The sequence below is a fragment of the Equus quagga genome, chromosome 8 (assembly GCF_021613505.1).
Source record: "Equus quagga isolate Etosha38 chromosome 8, UCLA_HA_Equagga_1.0, whole genome shotgun sequence".
Taxonomy (NCBI): domain Eukaryota; kingdom Metazoa; phylum Chordata; class Mammalia; order Perissodactyla; family Equidae; genus Equus; species Equus quagga.
Window position 1 is genome coordinate 107,993,575 of NC_060274.1, and position 17,247 is coordinate 108,010,821.

The 17,247-nt window shown below is 53.1% G+C and overlaps 1 protein-coding gene across 3 annotated transcripts; it reads right to left on the reverse strand.

Annotated features, from left to right (window-relative positions):
- Positions 1-924: 924 nt before the first annotated feature.
- On the reverse strand, positions 925-11,613 carry PRRT4 (proline rich transmembrane protein 4). Of its 3 annotated transcripts, none has more exons than XM_046668786.1 (5): positions 11,436-11,613; positions 9,413-10,137; positions 9,222-9,326; positions 8,751-8,870; positions 925-3,287 (listed from the first exon to the last, which is right to left on the reverse strand). In XM_046668786.1, exons 2-5 carry the CDS (start codon positions 10,062-10,064, stop codon positions 1,462-1,464), a joined length of 2,703 nt encoding a protein of 900 aa, XP_046524742.1. In that variant the 5' UTR covers positions 10,065-10,137; positions 11,436-11,613; the 3' UTR covers positions 925-1,461. The 3 variants fall into 3 exon arrangements, with proteins under 3 accessions (XP_046524742.1, XP_046524743.1, XP_046524744.1); XM_046668787.1 differs by lacking the exon at positions 11,436-11,613 and adding an exon at positions 10,643-10,715; XM_046668788.1 differs by lacking the exon at positions 11,436-11,613 and adding an exon at positions 10,686-10,712.
- Between the last annotated feature and the right edge of the window lie 5,634 nt (positions 11,614-17,247).

Here is a 17,247-nt window from a genome sequence, read left to right on the forward strand (position 1 = left end):
GTTTCCCTCACCTCCCTTCTCAAAACCCCTGGAGCTGATGGGCAGAGTTGGAAGAAAAAACACTCCTATTCCTGTTTCTCCACTTCAAGCCTAGTCTGTGTGCCCCTGCAGGTCTCCCTGTGATGTGCAAGACAGCTGCCAAAACACTGCTTGATTTTTGTTTTCAAACCTAATCTACAACCCTGTTTTAGTGCCACTCTGAATTTACAGCATTTTAGCCAAATGACAAATGCATACTACAGAGCTCAGAGCCAAACGCTCCAGACAAGGGAGGGATTACAGAGCAGTTGGCAGCCGGATGTGGTCCTGGTTTTCTGCACTGTGTGTTCTGCTTTGGTAGGTTGGATGGGACTGAGGTTTGGGGAAGACAGATTTTCTCCAGGGAGGATGTGCACCTATGGGAGATGTGTGTTCTGCAGGGGAAGGGGGAGTTGTGAGTCTAACCTTGCAGAGGTTCTGTTGTTGGATGGAGAAGTTTACTCCATGAACCTCAAACTTGTGGGAACATGGTAGAGGTGTTGCTGGGCCTCCCAGCTCAAGGTGATCAAGCCCTTGACACATGTATCAGGAAGAACTTTACCACTAACTAGTCCCTAAGCTGCTGTCCACCAAGACTTGAAGCCAGACTCTTAGGAACACAGACATTTCCGCCAATGACTGCAGAGTTTCTGCTTCACCCCTCGGGGCCATGTACCACCTCTGAAAAGCCACTTCCCAGAGAGTCTGAATGGTCTTCAAGGGGCCACTTTCAGGACACTCACTCATCCCAGCCACTGGATAAGATTCTTTGCAGTCAGGAGCGAAGGTCACTGGGGTCTGAGATGGACCCACCCCACCCAAACGCTGCTTCTCTTCCAGTTCTGATGAACCACCGCTGCTGTTGCCTCATTGAGCTTTCCCAAGAAAGTCAAACCTTTCTCCTCTGAAAATATTTTATTGATAAATTAACTCCGAAAGCGTTCACCTCCCACCCAACTGCTGTGAAGTCTGCTAGATGGGCCACAGACCCTTCTATGGGAAAGAGTCCCATGGAGGACAGGGAGTCTCACTCACGCAGGGATGGGATTCCTGGGCATGGCAGAGGTGGGTATGGGGACTGAGGCCAGTCCCGAGGTCTTCTGAAGACAGCCCCTCTCACTCAGCACCAGAGTGGGGAGTGGTGGTCAGGAGTGGAGCACCTTGGAGCTTTATTGCTGGTGAATGCCAAGGAAAGTGGGACCACTGCCAGCCTAGGATTGCAGCTGAGGGCATCACGCCCAGGGCTCCAGAGAAGGTGGCACTAATTCCCAATCGACAGAGCCTGGCTGCTGACCCACCCACCCAGGGGCCCCTGGATGGGGAAGGAAGCCGGGAGAGGTATCTGAGCCAGGCGGGATTGGGGAAGGGTTACAGTGTGCAGGTCTCAGGCAGAGCAGGCGCCAGAAAGGGGCGGATGGCTGGGACAGCGAGGGAGCCCCCTCTTCACAGGTCTATGGTGTCGCTGCCCATGCTCAGCTCGTCGATCTGTCGGCAGGCGTCCAGGAATTGCTCCTGCAGCAAGGCCTCTTCGGCCTGTAGCTCAGGAGCAGGCTCCGGAGAGTCGTGGGAAGGTGGAGACAGGGCCTGGTAGGATCCTGAGGCCGGGAGGCTAGGGCTGCTCCCTGAGGGCCTTGGGGGACTGAGGACGCAGACCAGCGGACAGCGGGGGGGCCTGTCCGGGCTGGAGCACAGCAGCATGGACGAGCTGTCCCGCGAGAGTCCGCACAGCGAGCCGGATGAGGCACTGCTGCCCGCGGGCCAGGCCCCGGGAGAGGGGAGCTCTGGGGGAGCCGGGGAGCCAGGGGCCTCCTCAAAACTCCCACTAGACCCGGCCCCCGTCTTCGCCCCCAGCGACGTGGTGCGGTAGAGGCCTAGTCCGGGCAAGGCTTCCCCGAAGGCAGGGCCCTGGAAGAGGCCGGGCGTGAGCAGAGCCTCGCTGCAGAGGGCCTCCTCGATGCTGCGCCGCAGGTTGATTGGGGAGGGCGGGCGGAAGTCCACGGTGTAGTCGCTGCAGGGGGAGGAGGCCGGGGAAGGTGCCGGGTTGACCGCCGCGCCTTCGAAGCCCCGGGAGCCACCTCCCTGGAGTAGGAGGTCGGGGCCTGGCCCCGCCAGGGCGCACAGCTGCAGCAGCTCCGCGTCGCCACGCGCGATGGCGCTACCCAGGGGCTCCTTGTCCGGGGGCCCGGTGACCCAGCCTCCAGGCAGCAGCGGGGCCGCGTGGCCCGGGGACAAGCGGAAGAGCTTGGCCCAGCAGCGCGGAGGCACGCGGGGGCTGCAGAGCGCGGGGTAGAGGCCCAGCAGTGCCAATGGGAGCGCGACGCCCACCTCGCCCAGGCGCAGGCCTAGCTGGAAGGCCCACCAGGACCAGGGGCCCTCCAGGCCAGGCTGGCCGCCGTAACCCAGGGCATGCAGCACCTCGTAGCCCTGCAGGGCTCCGCTCAGCAGCCCGAAGGTACCCGCCACCGGGGCCGTGCGCGCCGCGCGCCGCCAGGACTCCCGCGGGGCAAAGGGGCTGCGCGCCTGCGGGAGAGGTGTGGCGCCCTTGAAGCCGGACCCTCCCAGGGGCGCTCCGGCGCGCCGCCGCCGACCCCCCCAGCAGGAGAGCGCCAGCAGGAGCCCCGAAAGGAGGGCGGCGAGGAAAGCGTGCAGCCCGCGGGAGGCGAGCCGCAGGGGCCGCAGCGGGCGGTGGGCGGCGCTCCCGAGGGCGGCGGCGGCCGCCAGCCCCAGCCCCAGGAGGAGCAGCGCGGCCAGGCCGGCGGGACACCGCGGCCGGCGCGGCCGGGCCAGCAGCAGGCAGGCCAGGCCCAGGCCGGCGGCCAAGCAGGGCAGCGGAAGGTCCTGCAGCAGCAGCCAGGCGAGGGCGGGCAGCCGGTCGCGGTGCCCATAGGCGTCGTAGAAGAGCGGGAAGGCGCGCGTGGTCCCGGCCGAGAACAGGAGCAGGTCCAGCAGCGCCAGGCAGGGGGCGCCGGGCGGGCAGCGCCAGGGCAAGAGGGCCAGAGCCAGCAGCGCCAGCAGGGCCACCAGGCCGAAGAGTGCGCCTACCCCGTACACATGGGCCTCCCAGGCCAGACCCCAGCGAGCCCTGGCCTCTGCCCAATCGGCCTCCAGGGTCAGGAAGAAGAGGGGCAGCCGGGCCACAGGAGGCTGGCCCTCCCCTTCGGGCAATTCTCCGATGCTGCAGACCTCTGTCCCGCACTCTGGCTGCACCGAGGGGTTCCCAAGGCTGGCGGCAGAGGGGTCATCTGGACCAGAGGTGGGGATGGCGGGGTCTGTGGGCAAAGAATGTTTGTCTGAGGCAAATGTGCAGCCCTGCCCCTGCCCACCCGACAGCCAGCAGCCTGTATGCCAGTCAAAGAGTCCTCATGGCATCCAGGATACACTTGTCTTAAAGATGACACTGCCTGACTTCTCAGCTCCTCGCTTTCCCCTCCCCCATCAGACTCCTCACGCAGTGGTTTTCAGCTCTCATCCCTTCCCTCCGCCCCAACCCACCCCCAGTTCCCTGCTTTGCTCATTTCCCCTCATCACTCTATGATTTTACTGAAAAGGGTTTTTCTTAAGAAGTCATGGAATTTTACAACTGGAAGGAACTGTAGAAGCCCCCTCTAGTTCAATCTTCCCACCAGGAAGGAAGCTTTATTAAGAAGAGGGATTTGGGGCCAGCCCGGTTGCCCAGTGGTTAAGTTCACGTGCTCTGTTTCCGGGCCAGGGTTTCACTGGTTCCATCCTGGGTGGGGACATGGGACCACCTCAGGCGAGGCTGAGGTGGTCTCCCACATGCCACAACTGGAAGGACCCACAACTAAAATATATACAACTATGAACTGGGGGGATTTGGGGAGAAAAAGCAGAAAAAAAAAGAAGCTTGGCAACAGTTGTTAGCTCAGGGGTCAATCTTTAAAAAAAAAAAAAAGTACAGGGATTTTTGTTTGCTTTGCTCACATCTGAATCCCCATGCCTAAAATGGTGCCTGGCACAGAGTTGGCAACGAGCAGATATTCGTTGAATAAATGAATCCTCTTATTTGCCAGATGAAAATACTGAGGCTCTGCCAAGAGGCAAAGTGACTTATCCAAGTTCATAAATTGGCAGAGCTGCAACTAGAATCCAGATCAGAGCACCACTCTGAGCCCCTTTCCATGATTTCAGACCCTCTTCATAATACTAATTTGTGGGGCCATCCCGGTGACACAGCAATTAAGTTCTCACGTTCTGCTTTGGTAGCCCAGGGTTCGCCAGTTCGCATCCCGGGTACAGACATGGCACCGCTTGTCAAGCCATGCTGTGGCAGGCATCCCACATATAAAGTAGAGGAAAATGGGCATGGATGTTAGCTCAGGGCCAGTCTTCCTCAGCAAAAAAAAAAAAAAAAAAAAGAGGATTTGTGGCAGATGTTAGCTCAGCACTAATCTTCCTCAAAAAATAAATAAGTAAAAGTAAAAAAATTTTAAAAAACACTAATTTGCTTGTCTCTTGTTCTGCACCCCGACTCCCAACTCCTACCCTCAGTGCTAGGAGAAGCTTCCCCTGCCCTTTTTCATCTGCCTACCCCTTCCCCTGTCTCTTCAGGAAAAGCCCCTACACTTGTGCGTGCGCAGCAGGGGAAGAGGTAAGACCCTCCTGTCCCCAGCACCTTGAGGAGAATACGTTTCCTATTGACTGGCCTTTCTGCCCACTATACCCCCAACCCTCGGCTTACCCATGGCTGTGGTCCCCATCCTGACTCAACCACAAAGCCATTGATCTAAGGCTCTTAATATAGATGCCCCTTTGGTTCTCCCCTTTTACGGAAGGTGACATTGAGATGGAGTCCCCTGGGCCTTGAGGCTACCCTTGAACTCCCCAGCAAGGAACAACTAGGGAGGTCACAGTGGGATAAAATGCCATCTTAGTAAGTGAGCCCCTTAGGTGCTCTTGGGTTTGCTAACTCAAGCTTCCAGTCCCCTCTTGTGCTTCAAAATCTTCCCCACATTCCTTGGGGAAAGGGAAGTCAAGTAAGAGAGGGCGAGGAGTAAGATCCCTAATTCTCCTCTCCTGGAACAAGAGAGGAGTAGAAAGAATTAGACTCAAGGATTCTCTCCATGGCCAGGCAGCAAGGGAAGATACTTCTGGCTGAACCTCTCCTTACCCTACCTAGCAGGTTCAGCAGAACTGCATGTACAGGCAGGGATGCAGTGAGGAAGATGATGGTGAAGGATGGGGACAGCCTGGTGGGGATGGGGAGGAGCACAGGAGGCAGATGCAGAATGGAGGGGGGCTTCTGACAACTAGACTCCTGCCCCAAATGCCTAACCATGCCTCAGCTGGACAATACAGGAAGACCCCAGGAGCACCCCCCGCCCCCCAGGGAGTGCCAGCTCATACTGAGAACAGGCGAAACAGAGCAGTCCTGAGAATAAGGGAAAGGAGTGAGGGGGCAGAATGTGGCTCTGGAGAGAGGGGAGAGGAAGATAGAATTGGACAACTGGGGAGGGCAGAGCAGAAGCAACCAAAAAATTAATTTCACACAGCTCACTGCCTACTGCAAATGGCAGCATGTGCCCTGGTTCCTGCTCCATCACATTCCTTAAGTCTGAAATGGAGAAGAGTACGCACTGCACAGGGCTGTTATGAGGATAAATGGATGATGTGTGCAAAGCTCTTTGGAGTGTCTGGTGCCATAAAGAGCATTCAATATATGATCATTGTTGGTAGCATCATTATCAGCTAACGTTTATCATCGATCAATTATCAGTTCATGTTTGTGTGAATGTGACCATTTCTGGCCTCAAACTAGGTCTTGAATTGACTGATAAAAAGACTGTTGTCCCTTAGCACATCCTAAACTTGCTTAGAAAGTTAACAGTTAGTCAAATGAGTGAACATCAACACATTGTCTCACTTTGTAAACTCTGTTTAAAGAACACCATTTGGAGGGACTGACAATCCCTAAACACCTAATGAAGACACAGCCACAAGTTAAGTAAGGAACCAGTCACTGGGAACGGACAGCTTGCTGATGGGGGGGAGGGCATCAGCCTGAGGTTAGCGGGATCAAACACACACACACACCCTCCCACCCATGCTTCCTTGGTTCCCACCAAAGCCCTTGCCCAGCCCACTTCTTTTGCAAAGCAGATGAGTTTGCTTGGCCTTTCCTTGGCCTTGGTGGGATCTGCAGAGAGGCAGGGAGACCAGGAGCCCCACACCGCTTGCGCCAGCCTGCTGCTCCTCATGCCCTCCTCCTTGCTCACTATACAGACAAGTGCAGCTCTCGGATGTCTGCTCCACCTCACCTTCTTCCAGCTGCACTTCTCACGTGAGGGCCACAGGAAACCCCGTCTCTCACCTCTGACCAAAGCACTATGGCAGCTAGAGCAAATTTCAACATTCCTAAGAAGCCAAAAAAGGCTTAAAAACCAGAAAATAGGCAAAGCACTGGCATAGCGCGGGTATTGGAGGAGGGAGTTCTAAAGCAGCAGCACTGCTCTCAGGGGGCAGGGCATGCCCCTGTGCCCAGCCCTGGGCCAGGCACGGGTGGAGACAGGGGAAGAAGACCCAGCTTCTGCCTTTGAAGGGTCCACTTGACCTCATCTCCTGTCTCCCCATTCGAAGCTTCCCCAGAAGGAGCCCTTGGTTTCCCCCAGAAGACCCCAGAAAATAATGACTTCCTAGGATCCCACTCCTGAGCAGGCCTCCCTTTCAAGGTGGTCTCACTCTGGCCCCATGGCCCCTCTTGACTTCAGGGGCAAGGGAGGAGATTGCATGTCAACACGAGTAATTGGTGAGGCTGGAAATGGCTGGGGAGGAGTCAGGGAAAGGGGCCGGCTTGACTTTTGGAAAAGTCAGGCCTAACTATCCACCAGCTACCCAGATCAAAGGCTGGGGAATCACTCTCCACTCTGGATGCCAGAAGCTGCAGGTTGTTTGGTGGTCTGGCCCCATCATTCTCCCCACCCCCACGTTCAGAATCATGAGGATGGATACTGTTTGTAAGGGTGACAGTCGAAATATTTAACAAGTGGAAATGGAAATGGTGCCAGCCAATCATAACAGATGCCAGCCAGGGTGGTCAGGGAGCAGAGGGGGCTGCTCAGGGGGCTAAGGGCAGTAGCTACTTATCAACTGCTATGAAAGTCTTTCAATATGCTAACGATGTGTACAACCGTTCCACTGAGTACTGGCTGAATACAAGCTCTGTCCGAGGTGAAGGGGACCTAATGGAAGAGAAGAGAAGCCCTAGGGTCAAAGGTTAACTGCACCTAGATTAGAAAGAGCCTAGAGGAGACACAGAGAGATTCCCTTTGTCCCCTAACTGCTTGACACTCCTCCCCACACATGCTGCTGGCATGAGCAAGTCCCCTTGGCCTTCTTTCTCTAGGAGGCCTGAAGCCCTTCTGGGTTTATCCAAGAGGAATAGCCAGGAAGAGGCTGGGTTCCTGCAGCCATCAGTGAGGCGGGTGAAGGAGGGCGGGGCCGGTGAGCTGGGCTGCCTCTGATACTGTCCAGACTCATTAAACCTGCCTGGCCAGCGCTGTCACTAAGGCTGACAGACTGCCAGCCAGCATCCTTCCCCTGAGGCCACAGAGCCTGCCCCCATCCCACAGCAGATCCTGCCACTGCTGCACACTGGGCTGGATGGGGAAGGGACGGCAACCTCCTCATCCACATGCCCGGGAGTTCTGTGACCACGCAGGAGTGAGCGAGAATCAGGCACTGTGTTGTCTGGAGCTGGAAGAAGCTGGAACGACCAGTGGTTTCCACCGCCGAGCAGGTTCCTAGTGTGGGGTGGATGCACAGCCACAGTAAACCCTCTGCACAGCAAAGCTGGGCCTGGAGGCTCCTCTACATGGCTCCCTTGGCCTCACCTACCAGAACCTCTCCTGGAGCAGTGTGCCCTCCGCCCTGTGGGATTTGTGTTGTCCCATCACTTCTTAGGGCTAGGGTTGTGGTGTCTGAGATGTAGGGTCTAGAAAGTGTATTTGGGGAAGAAGCAAGGTTAATAGCTTCTATTTAATGAGCTTCTACTTTATGCCCAGCCTCATGCCAGGAGCTTACATTATCTGGATGCTTCACAATAACAAAATAGGTACTGTTATTAAATCCTTGATATATGAGAAAATTTAGGTTCAGAGAAGTTAAGTCACCTGCCCAAGGTCACCCAGCTAGTTAGTAAGTGAACTGGGATTCAAAGCCAAGTCTCAAGATTCAAGAGTCGCTGGTCTTTCCTCTGCACCACCAGCCTATGTGCATGTTCTGAAAGGCCCCTTTGAATAAGGATGGCGTCTGTCTGCTCAAGGTCTCCTCTTCAACGTCTTCCCAATGAGGGCCCAGCTCTGCCCATATCTGACAGCAAGTCATGTCAGATCAGACGGCAAAGGAGAAAGCCCCAAGGTTGGGGTGCGGGGTGGGAAGGCAGCCAGCACAGACTGGAGCGGAGGGTGGGGTTAGTGCTGAGGCTGTGGAAATCATGAAGGCGTTCCTGTGTCTGTTGGCCTCTGATACATTTGTCTACATCCTGCTCTGCCCGTGATTGCCAAACTCCCAGAAGACCATTACTTAACTCTGTGTAGGACCGTCCCCAGCAACACTTGTTCTCAGAGCATTAATATATATCTCTATGGTGATGATGAAGAGAATGGTGATTATGATTATGAGAATGAAATAAAAGGGTCCCAAAATGCCAGTGAGTGGCTAGCAGGTAATAAGTGCTCAATAAATAATTGTCAAGTTCAAATGAAGAGGATACTTACCTAACAATGCTGTTGCAATCAAGGCAGAGCTTAGGGAAGCAGCTGGGTCCAGCGGGCTTTGGCTTGAGAGCTTTCTCTCCAGGGGGGCTGGGGGTGGGGACAGAGAGGTGCCAAAGAATCCTGCAAAGGGAACATGTTGGGCTCTAGTGCCATCCTACCACCTAGCCTTAGCCTCTGGGGCTTTGGAGAAAATCCTGTCCTTCCCCAGAGCTTGCACTAAGGGAGTCACTGTCTCAGGGATTATAGCCACATGTCCACCAGGAGCTAAGCCACAAGGACCAAACCAGACTCAGTATGGCAAAGAAGGAATTTCCCCATGGGAGCTGTGTCTCATGTCCCAGGGCCTGGGAGAAGCGATGCAGGCCTCCCTCGAGTCAAGGAAGAAAGGGAGGTGCCGGTTAGGCCTCCAGCATAGCACCTGCCACATAGAGGTCTTCCACAAATGTTTGTTGCAATGAAATAAACCCTCACCTGGAGAATCCGAAACTCTGAAGGCAGAGGCTGGGGATGTAGTTGGGCCTGGGGAGCTGGAGCCTGAGAAGTTCCGGAGTGGGGATAGAGTAGTGCCGAAGAACCCTGCAAAAGGATCCCAGGCTGAAGCTTCCTCCTAGCTGCCAGGGCTGCCCAGCAGGGGCTCTCCCCAGGATGGGGTGGGTACTCACCAAAGGGTCCCAGGCGCCCAGCAATCTCTGCCAGGCTGGCCCTCAGGCTGGGCAGCAGGGGCAGCGTTCGATGCCCAAGCGTGGGGGCTGCACCCGCTCTCAGTGCCATGTCAAACTTCAGCTCCAGCTCGCTCTGGTGGGGCCGGGGAGCACTGGATGGAGATGCTGTGGCCGTCAGAGCAGTGTCCCAGGTCACGGTGCCCATCCTGGGCTGATAGGGAGCAGGGGGCTGGTCGGTGGGCCCAGAGAGTGGGGATGTGGATTCCAGAGGCAGGGAGGAGGCCCAGGGAGTAGAGCTGCCTTCAGCAGAGCCCCACTCTGGGGGGGAGTTCCCAAGGGAGCTCACCAGCAGTTCCCAAAGGGGGTCAGTCCTCAGCCCACTGGCCACCTCTTCCACTGGTTCCCGGCTCAACCCAGGAGAGAGCGGCTGGGTCTCCGTGACAGGGCTCCCCCAAGCAGCGGCAGGTCCCCGAAGGTGGAATTTGAAGTTAAGTCCCAGGTTGAGAGACAGCATAGAGGCCTCACTCTGAGGTGGTGGGGTCAAAGTGGTGAGAGGGGCACCTGGGATGGAGGAGGCAGGCTGGGGGCCCACGGGAATAGCAAGCAGGACCCAGCAGAACAGCCCCAGTCCCAGACAGCCATGCCCTGCCATGGCCCCACCTGGTCTCGGGTGGCCTCGGAAGGCAAGGGGCTCAGTTCTTCTGCACCTTTTGAGCACGAAGTTCCTGGAGAGAGGAGAGGCACTATGAGCCCGGGGTACCTGGGATCTGATGGCCTAGAGAGAGGCTTCTGATCACAGAGAAGCAGGGGGTGGAGGCAGGACGCAAAGGTTCTGCCCAAGGAGAGATGCCAGCTCCTTCCTGTACATTCAGGCCCCAGCACAAATCTCTGCCCAGCAGTTTCCTTTCTCTTCCAGCTAAGCCTCCCTCTCCCTAAACCCTTGCCTCCCCGACCTGCTTAATCTGGGAACCAGGGTCTGACGGCAACCAGCTGCCCTCATCCTTGACTGATAGCAGATGGGGTGGACTTGACTCCCAGACCCAGATCCCTTCTCTCCCTCTCTTCTCTCTATCCTCTCTTCTACCCTCGAATACTTGTTGAGGCCTACTATGTGCCAAGCACCCTCTGGTAATACAACTGTGAACAAGCTAACCCTCACAGATGAGTCTATTCAACCTATTCCCACTCCCACCTCTGGCCCCAATCGAAGATGTTGGCCCCCTCACTCACTCAGCCCCCAGGGGAGCACTGTGCCCTGGGAGGGGCAACGCACAGGGCTGAGCGATCTGGAGAGATGGAGAAGGCAGCCTGGCTCTGCTAGAGAAGCAGGGAGCCCTGGGCAGGAAGAAGCTCTGTCCCTTCAGCCTTTCCCCCTTTCCTAGGGTTTGGCCTGTGCTCGTCCCCTTAACCCTAGAAGTATTTGGGGGAGGGGTAGTTTGGCCATCTCTGGCTTCCTGGGGAGATGGCCAGGCAGGCAAACTGGCCAAAGGGCTGCTGCCGCAGACTCCTCCGCACTCCCCAGAATCCCCCTCCACGCACACACATCTGGTGGGGGAAGGGGAGGGCCAGCCAGGGACACACGTGCACCGGGCACCCTTACATCACACATACACAGCCACACCTAGCACCCCTGACACACTCACCCACTCACCCTTCACACACCCCTGCACACAGTGCACGCACACACATAAACACACACATTCGGTCCGGTCCTGCTGAGCCCCCCTCCCTCCTACGTGGGTTCAGACCCAAGCTCTGTGAGCTCCCAGCCTCCACTCTCTCTCTCTCTCTCTCTCTCTCTCTCACACACACACACACACACACACACGCACTCCTACCTCACAGACATACACAGTATATACAGTCACATAGGCGCACACACCTCTACACACGCATTCACACACTCTTTAAGACACATATCACACTGTCATCCCCCCACATACACACCCCTACACACCCACCCACCCGTGCAGGCGCGCATACACTCTCTTTCTCCCCCTCTCTCTCCTTTCCACTCCCCGACCTGCTCCTCTCGCTCCCTCCCGAAGGCGGGTCTCCTCTGCCAAGTCCCCCGAGAAGGGGCGGTCGCGGCGGCCCAGGCGCCCAGCTGGGGAACGCTCCGCCGAGTCTCGCCGGCTCTCCCGGCCGCTCCCGACGCCCCCTCGGCCAGTCCCGGCGACTGCGGCTTCGCCGACGCGCTGCCCCCGGTCTGGCAGCCCGGCCCGCGGCCCGCAGCGCCGTCCCCAGGCGGGCAGCCCGGCCAGCACCCCGCGCTCCCTCCCCGTGGCGCCGCCTCCCGGCTGCGAGCCTCGCTCCCCGCCAGAGCGCCCGCGCCGGGCTCCGCGGCACCGCGCTCCGCCCGCCCTCCCCGCCTCGCTCCCGCCCTCTCCCCTCCTCCTCTCGCCCGGCCCGCCCCCCGCCCCCGCCCCCCGCCCGAGCCCGCGCACCGCAGCGTCCAGCCGCCGCCGCCTCGGCGCGGGTCGCCCCCCGCGCGCTCATTCACCCAGCGCTGCCAATCAGCCGCGGCCGGCGCGGGCGCCGCGTGCTCAGCCCGGCGGTGGCAGCACACTCGCCCGGGGTGGCCCATCACACGCGTCCACACGCACGCCTTCCCCGGGCAACACACCCGCGGGCCCGGGCACCGCGCGTGCACACACATTCGTGTGCGCACACGCACGCACACACCGGCAGCCTGCCCCAGGATGGCACCCCAGGCAAGAAGAACCACTGTGCTTATTAAGCCGTGAGTAGAAGTGTAATAGGCACTTCTACACCTCTTATCTCATTAGTCCCCGTTTCACAGATAGGTAAATTAAGGCTCAGAAAAGTAGCGAATTTGCCCAAGGTTACACAGCTTGGCAGAGACTCGAACCCAGTCTCTCTGATGCCCTCTCCACCAGCTGGTGACTTTCAACAGTTGTACCCCTACAGGGAAGTGCCTCCAACACTTCACAGGTGAACTGCCAAATGTCAGTCCCTGTGGAACACTTCTTTTTGCTAAAACCGATCACTCAAAAATACTTAGAGTTTCAGAAATGCCTGCCAGGAACAATGGTGAGCTCAGCTGCTGTGAGAGGTGGATTACAACTTGTTTCCAATAAGGGCCAGAGGAGAACAGTGAAGTCCAAGAAAGTGTGCACACTCAGGAATGTAAGAGAGCCCACAAGGCTGCCACAGTGTTGAAGATGACTAAGGAGCAGGGCCGTCACTTTGTGGACCATGTTATGCTGTTGCAGTGACTGATTTAAGTGATACTGGTTCATTTATGTTGTCTTGAGTCTCTAGATCCCCTCAAGTGTCCCTCGAAATCCAGACATCCTACTGTGTGCCAAGAACCGGGCTGGATGCTTTATGAGTCTCCTCACTCATTCCTCATCACAGGCCACAGAGAGGGAAAAATTATTGTCACCGTATTACGGCCTTGGATGTGACCATGACCCCCTTTCCATCCACCCCTCCCTTGCTGCTCTGCAAGGTTGCGGAGGGGGTGCTTAAAGATTACCTAAGGCTGGTTCTGTCTCAGGTATAGAGAGCTAGCAGAGGACTTTACCAGGGCAGGTGCTCAGTGAGTATTAGATAAGTGAATAACAAACGAATGAATGATTCTAGGCCCCAAATGGGCAATGGGTTACATTTCAGAAAGGCATCCAGGACTCATCGTCTTATCACAGAATCCCCCCATTTTATGTAAGATAAAATCAGGCCACCAGCTGAGCCCCTTTCCAGGGAATGTCACAATGAAGTCTGGGATCTATTCTGGGTCCCTAAACAAAATATTGCAAAGGGCATTCCCTGCATGCACCTTCAGGGGTCGCTATAGGGTCCCTCCTTTAGCAGGACACCCCTCTCCCAGTCCTTTACGGGCTGCCTGGAGGCTGCATACTGGGATCCAGCTTCTGGTTTTCATATACTTAATAAAAGTTATCCCGCTAGAGACATTTTCCTTGAATCCTCCTCATAGAAAGGCTCATTTCCTGCTAATCATGCTCACTTAAAGACTTCTAAAGGGAAACACAGAAATAAACATACCCCAGTACGTTAAAATAGCAATCCTCCATGACCAAGTAGGGTTATTCCCAGGAATTATATTTTAAAAAATACATCGAAAAGGGAAGTTAGCTTTCTGGGTTAAGATGGTGATTGAATGCATATATCTAATTTCACTCCCTCCCAAAACCCCACTAAAACTTCAATAAAGAGATTTTTAAATCAAGAGATAAACCTACAAGGATGGAGAGAACAGAAAAGAGACAACAACCACACAATTTTTGAAGCAGGATGGCAGACAGCCATGTGGTTACTGACTTATCAGCCCTGAGGGAAAAGACACGTCTACTGGCAGTGGGGGAAAATTGAGAGCCAATTTGACTTACATTGCAAGGTTCTCAGAAGGCACAGAAGTCGGCCATCCAAGGTACCTCTGGAACCGTGGAAGAGGTTGCTAAAACAAGGACCAGGGTGAGAAGAAGTTAGAGCCTGAGATCTCTTCCCCAGCTGCTAGCCACTGGGCAACAGTCCTCCCCTATCCTAGTAAAGTCTGGAGGATTTGCCTATGGAGGAAGTAAGATAGAGGGTATCTGGTTTGGAGAAGCTTCAAGCACAGTTGTGAACGGAGATACCATACTGAAAATACTGAGAACAAGGGGAGTAAGTGACCATGTCGTATGGAATGCTGAATGCAGAGACGCTGAGCCCTCTGCTACCATCGGGCTCCCAAAGTGCTGGGAGCAGGACCTTTGTCCTCTAGGCAGAAAACTGGAAAACTCTATTCTGGGGTATTTCATCAGCCCAAGAGGAAAGACCTAAAGATACTGACACAGAGGTTTCCCCGCATACAGCCCAGCTAGACCTGCCTACAGTGGCAAACGCAACCTGTGAGCTCAGAGTTTCTGACTAGCCTCCCTCTCACCTCCTGCAACTCTAATCATGGCCAAGGATTACCAGGCATCCAAAAAACTTTCTAATGTAGAAGAGAGAGACAAAACAAACAATCAGAAAAAGTAACTTAGAGGAAACAGGTTCTATTGAGAGAAGAAAGTGTCAAAGAGACCATTGTTGAGTGTCAAAGATAGTGCATCCATGAACCAAGAACAGGTGCTATACAAAGGAACACTCACAGGATAGCAACCACCACAAGTATGTCTTGAAAAACAAAATCATGACAGCAGAAACGATAATGTCAATAGAATGATGGAAACATAAAGTTGATTAAATCTCCCTAGGAAGTAAAGCAAACATGCTAAGAGATAGAAAATATAGGAGAGAAAAGAACAGTAAAGGATAATTCAAGTAGTCAACATCAAAATACTATAACTAAAAAGAAAAAAAAAAAAGAGGAAAATGGAAGGAAGGAAATCATCAATGAACTAATTTGAGGAAATTTTCCAGAACGGAAGGGTATGAGCTGCTAGATCACAAGGGTGGGTTGGGTGAAAATAAACCCAAATGAAGGCAATTTAAAGAGAAGAGTCTAGAAACTTCCAGAAAGAAAAAAAGCAAGTAATTTGCAAAAGATTGGATATCAGAAAGGCTTTGGATTTCTCAACAGCAATACTAGAAGTTAAAAGCAGTGCTTTCAGAATTCTGAAGAAAAGTTACTTTCAATCTAGAACGTATACCCATTCAAGCTATCAGTCAAGTAAAAAGAGTGTATACATTTTCAGACATATGAGATTTCAGAAAGTTTATCTCCTATGCACATATTCTGGAAAAGCTACTAGAGACAGTGCTCTAACAAAACTGGAAAGTAAATCTCAAATGAGATTTAGTCAACTTTATCTTCTTATCTTTCTATTGACGTTTTTGTTTCTGCTGTCATGATTTTGTTTTTCAAGACGTAAGAAAACAGAAAGCAGAAACCGTGGGATGCAGGACACAGGAGATCCACTACAGGTTGAGAGACAAAGAGAGCTCCTTGGAAGACAGTGAAGGGGATCTCAAGATGTCAGCCGTGCACCACATGTATGTAGAGGGACACCAGTTCACATTGGAGCAGTGTGACTGACTCAGGAGATGGAGGAGTTGACGGCTGTCATCACCAAGACCCTTGATGCCAGCACACCAGCTTTGGAACCTCAGGTCAGATAGTCTTGGTGAGGGTGGCCCCAATTTTTATTTGTACTTGCCTTGTCTTGACCAAGTGCAACGAAGCCACGATTCTCCCCTCCATGCCTCTCTGCCTGCTCAGGGAGTGCTCCACTTTGACCTGCTCCTGAGAGAAGGAGACAGGAGTGAGCTCAGAAGCAGAGAGCACAGAGCAGCCCACTGCCCTGACCATGTTCCATCCAGATATCCGGTCTGGTTGACACTACAGCCCTAACTGCAGTGAGCTCTGTGTTTCCCAGGACTCCTGCCTAACCTTGCCCACTGACGTTCCCAGAAGAGGTTCATGTAAATTCTCAGAGAAGCCAAAGCCAAACCAAGACCCAGAGGCTCTACTCAGCATCTCTTCTCCCAGAAGTCTTCATGTAGCCCAAGATTGTCCTTTCCTTTTACAGTTAGAATTACGATTGCTTCTCAGCATTGTTTAGGAATATACACGTATGCGGTGAAACCATAAACAACAGCAGGGGAAGGATTAACCAGAAAGTCAAGAGACTGGGGTAGGGAAGAGATTATGGCAAGGAGGGAATGGTTACAATGAGGGGAGGGGAGCTCAGGGGGCTTCTAAGATGGTGGTCACGTTCTATTTCTTACCCTATGTGGTGGATACATGGGTGTTCATTTTATTTTTTTTTAAAGGATATACATACCTTTTCCTTTTTTTATATATGTACCCTTCTGAATGTCTGATACACTTTTCAATAAAAATTTAAATGTATTAAATAATATATCAATAAGTCAACTAAGAAAAACATATGATCATTTTAACAGATATTCAAAAGGTATATTCAAAAATTAGGGGCTGGCCCAGTGGCATAATGGTTAAGTTCTCACACTCTGCTTTAGTAGCCTAGTTCTCCAGTTGGGATCCTGGGCGCAGACTTACACACTGCTCATCAAGCCATGCTGTGGCAGCTGCCCACATGCAAAATAGAATAAGATTGGCAGAGATGTTAGCTCAGTGACAATCTTCCTCAAGCAAAAAGAGGAAGATTGGCTACAGATGTCAGCTCAGGGCCAATCTTCCTCACCAAAAAATAAATAAATAAGTAAATGAATAATGGAAGGATATCTCCTTAATTGATAGAAAGTCTATTTCGAAATAACAGCTAGCTCCATACCTAACAGTGAAATACGAGAGCAATTCCTATTAAAATTAGAAATGGAGACTCTGTTATCAATGCTGACATTTAACTTTGTTTTATAAGTTGCAGCCAATGCAAAAAGATGCGAAGAAAAAGGAAGAGGAACAGGAAGAGGAGAAATAATAAGTAAAAAATATTGCAAAACAGTAAAGGAGAAGTCAAAATGTCATTATACTACTGTGAAACATTTGGAAAACCTTTAGGAAAAAATATAATTAGATTAAAGCTAAATATCCCCATTAATGGCTTTTCTATATAAGACTTGAGAGAAAAATCCCATTCACTATGTGCAAAATGCACAAAGGAAGAAAGAAACGTATTAAGAAACGAAAAGAACCTATGTGAAGAAAACTACAAAAGTTTACTGAGAGATATAAAAGAGGCCTTGATAAATCCTTTCAGAATGTATACACGTATCAAATCATCACACTGTATACTTCAAATATATTACAATTTTATTTGTCAATTATACCTCAATAAAGCTGAAAAAAATTTAAAGAGGGTTTGATTAATGAAGAAACAAATCCTGTTTCTGGATAGAACCCCTCAATATTTTATCAGGTTATTAATTCTTTCCAACTTGATTTA

What these genes read in the sequence shown, in the direction of transcription:
- PRRT4 (XM_046668786.1), bottom strand. Translation starts at nt 10,064, where the DNA reads ATGGCAGGGCATGGCTGTCTGGGACTGGGGCTGTTCTGCTGGGTCCTG. An exon ending in CAGAGTTTCGGATTCTCCAG is followed by an intron (nt 8,871 to 9,221) that starts GTGAGGGTTTAT and finishes TTCCCTTTGCAG; the next exon opens with GATTCTTTGGCACCTCTCTG. An exon ending in GATTGCAACAGCATTGTTAG is followed by an intron (nt 3,288 to 8,750) that starts GTAAGTATCCTC and finishes CTTTGCCCACAG; the next exon opens with ACCCCGCCATCCCCACCTCT.